This window comes from Cucurbita pepo, chromosome LG03 (assembly GCF_002806865.2).
Source record: "Cucurbita pepo subsp. pepo cultivar mu-cu-16 chromosome LG03, ASM280686v2, whole genome shotgun sequence".
Lineage (NCBI taxonomy): Eukaryota > Viridiplantae > Streptophyta > Magnoliopsida > Cucurbitales > Cucurbitaceae > Cucurbita > Cucurbita pepo.
The window spans coordinates 6,581,332-6,585,086 of record NC_036640.1 but is presented as its reverse complement, the minus strand read 5'-3'; the positions used below and the strand labels follow the sequence as shown (position 1 = coordinate 6,585,086).

The window sequence follows — 3,755 nt, the reverse complement described above, 5'->3', positions numbered from 1 at the left end:
CCCCCCCCCATTAATGAGAAGAGTATTTGCCTTTCATGGCCATTACAACCCCAAATAAAGCTTCTAGCATTTTCTCTTAACATTTTTTCACCAAGATTGTTTCGGAAAGTTCTAGATACCCTCGTAAAGATTTTTTCATGTGTGAGGAAAGCATAACCAAATAAAAAAGGGGCAGAGTGACACTGTGTAAGACCGGGCAGCTCACACTTCAACCTCGTTCTTTTATGTGTGAGGCTTTGTGATAGTTCATCCTACCTACACTACTTCCTTATTCATGAACTAGATGTGGAAAGTTACTTTAACATGACAAGATGGTGAAGTGTGAAAGGACAAGTATTTGCCCTAGAATTCAATGGACAAAAATCACATAGATCTTAGGTCCTAAATAATCTCAACAACTTGTCAACTTTAGCATAGCTCAATTAGTTAAAACATATAATCATAACCATGAGGTCAAAGATTCAAATGCAACCTCATATGGTATTGAGCTGGAAAATTAATCCCACAGATTTTTGTGTGTTTATTCTCAAGCCTAGTGCTAACCCTAGAATAGGAACAGATTTTAAGAAGATTATCTTGTACATTAAAAAGCAAAAAACCTTTAAATAAGACACATGGAAGTTCGGAGAAAAGATAATCTTACCTCTGGCCTCCTAAGGCTATAGTTCTCTCACCTAAACCTTCCATCGATAAAGACCAAATATCTGTTGCTAGACATGGGACTCTACCCACTCGACCAAATCCCCCCACCTTGTTTTCTAGCAATAGCATGCACACTAAAACTACAAGTCGTACTTTCCCCCACCCATTTTTCCCTAGCAACAGCTTACACACTCATGCATCAATGATGTGACTCCATCGTACATTCACTAACTTGGGAGTTCCCAACTCATGCTTAACTTTTGCTATTTTCCCCATTCATGGTTTGCCAATGCGTCGCTCTCCTTCATAGGAAAATTCAGTTGGTAGTTGGCTCGACGTATGACTTACTTGTTGTCATCCACTCTCTCACTTGCTTCATCTGAGTAGTAATTCACTCCTCCCAGGTGCAATGGTTGTGTCCCCCAATAATAATCCTTTATTTTCCTAAGGTAAGGTCTAACACACTACTATGTGCTAAACACTATTATACTAACAGAATTGACTATGAGATTACCTCATTGAATGAACCTCACTCTCATCTACTCTCAAACTAAAGCAGATACCTGCTTCATGGAAAACTGACAAGCTCTTTTTCCAATGCAACTCTTGGTTTCAAGCTTGGGCCCATTTGGCCGAAGGATGCTACCTCTTGGATGAGACTTGCAAGAACACCACTAACACACTCTCTTAATGGTGTGCTTCTCTTGTCGTCTCTCCCCTTAAGCCTACTCTTCTTAAGCCACCTATAATTGCAAATAGGCAACATTATCATTTCGTTCAAGCATGTTTCCTCATCATCATGACAGCCTCACACTCTTCATTGGAGCAAACGTTGGTCACTGAACTCTCTCTCCAATGAGGCACGTCCACTCTAATTCATAGAGAAACTTCCGGTGTTCTCTCAAGCACATTGCATGATTAAACAGCCAACATGGATTGACCAATGAAATCCACTCACAATACTGTGGACACTTCCCTAGGGCAGGTAACTCATTCTCTTGAGTTACCTCCCTCTTTGCTCGATTTGTACTAACTCGCCCGGATGTCCAAATCATATAGACTACTAGTTGCTCCACTAGGCACTTGACCAATACTTTTCTTATTGACTGATACTTTCAATGGCCAACCCTTAACTTTATTTTTTCTTTTCCCTTTATGAAAACCAAACTTTCATAGCAAAAATGGACATACAAACTGCCCATGAAAAAAATAACCACTAGGAAAAGAGGCTCAAATTGTTCAAAATGATTGCAAAATTCTTTAGTCCACACCCAAAGACGCAAAATCTTTTCTTTCCTCTCAAGTCAAATGTGACAGTATAGCTAAATATGGTATTTAATAGCTATTTGGCATTGTAGCCAAATAGAGATTGCCCCTTTGGCTAAACACCCAAATTCCTTACTTTCGTTCATACAAGAAGTGATGGATGCACAAAGAACTGGATGAATCTCTCATGCAGGTATACATACACACAATGCAGACAAGCAACTAGTTTTTAATATTTGAAACAAGAAAAATTTTAAAGCATCCATGAGTATATTAACTCAAAAAGTCCAAACTTGACTTCATGAAATTTAAAAAGAGTTACAATATAAAAACATTTTTGAAACATAGTATCTACATTTTCCATATATGCCAAACAGCTGCATCCTTTATTCAAAGAATCAAGTAATGAGTTCTTAAAATTTTTCATGTCTAGCTTAATCTACCATACTTCCCTCGCTCAGAATACCTTCATAAATAAAATTAATCAAACTGCCAGAAACAGATTCTGAAAAGAGAAAGGTCGGGTAACCATATAATATGAATAATATAAAGATGTCCCTTCGAAGAAATCTGATAAAACTGGAACTATACAAAGAACATTAGCATGGCCCCTGTACTAGGATGACATGCACAAATCGAGAAAAATGAAGAACATAACGATGGTTAATAACAGATGGAAAATTTCCGAAATCTCCATAACTCCTCTACCATAGAATTTAAGATCCAGGTACTAAAAAAGTCCAAGAAACTAGTTCTATAAGTCTGTCCTGTTCTAGCTGGTTCCCAAACTTTCAGCCCTGGCCAGGTACTGGTTTCCAAAACCAAAAAGGAGAAGAATCTATGTTTTACTACAGAATTGAACAAGGTCAAATCAGTCAACGCAATAACATTGTAATAAAAAAGATTAAGTTCCCAAATTCAACGATTCCTCGCGTAGGCATTATGGTACCTTCAATAATCAATCACACCTCAACCCCATCGAACCCAGTATAAACTAAATAAAGTTATAAAAGACGTCCCCACGCTTAAGGTCAATCAGAATGACTCGTACCCAGAATCAACTCAAATTCAAAAATCGGATTACTGATTCAACCAGGAAAAATTTAGAAAAACAGAAACAAAATAAGCAACCGTCATATGACACAAATTTAGGAATCATCCAACAGCAAATTCCCAAATTAGTTCAATTACAATGGTCGGTCGCGTAATGGTAATCGAAAAGGAAATAAAGGAGAAATAGAACTGACCCGGGGATCTTATCAACCTCAAATTCAACGCCATCTCTAGCCAATACGAAAAGCTCGTTGGTGAAGGGAACGGGCATCCCATTTGAAAACAGATTAGGGTTGAGAGCCATGGGAGATCAGAAGTGAGCCAGGTTAGGAAGACGCGAGGTTTAAAACTCTAATCGCCGCCAACATCCACGACCTTCTGGATAATTCTTTGGTGCACAGGAAGAAAATTCGAGAAATGGCCGACTACTTGCGGAATTGGAGCTCCTCTTGAAGAAAACTGCCCAAATTTAGGGGCATTTGGATTGGTCGGTTGTTTTAGTTTATATTAAAATTAATTATGTAATGTAAAAATGGTTAAGAGAACTCTTTTAGTTTTAATTTTAACTTCAACTCAATTGCATAATGATTTTCCATAATTTTTAGAAAATTAATATTTTGTGGTTAAACTTAACACCATATTGTAACCCTATCTATTCTAAATGATTTATTTATTTCTGGTTTATTATCATTTAAAATAATATGTATTTTATACCATAAAAATTACCACCTAAACAATTATATTTGCTAATTTATTATCATTTTAATATTATCATTCAAACATAAATTTTAATA

The 3,755-nt window shown here is 36.8% G+C and overlaps 1 protein-coding gene and 1 non-coding gene across 2 annotated transcripts in view; one reads left to right on the top strand and one right to left on the bottom strand.

The window, feature by feature from the left end:
- LOC111789925 overlaps positions 1 to 3,456 on the bottom strand; it is a 5,751-nt gene extending 2,295 nt beyond the window's left edge. Inside the window, exon 1 of the mRNA XM_023670649.1 lies at positions 3,156 to 3,456. Within this exon, the coding sequence (XP_023526417.1) occupies positions 3,156 to 3,265 (110 nt within the window). The 5' untranslated portion in view covers positions 3,266 to 3,456. The remainder of the gene's footprint in view (positions 1 to 3,155) is intronic.
- LOC111791918 lies at positions 2,463 to 2,565 on the top strand. Its single transcript, XR_002814707.1, has one exon. It is a non-coding gene; the product is annotated as a U6 spliceosomal RNA (small nuclear RNA).
- Positions 3,457 to 3,755: the final 299 nt, after the last annotated feature.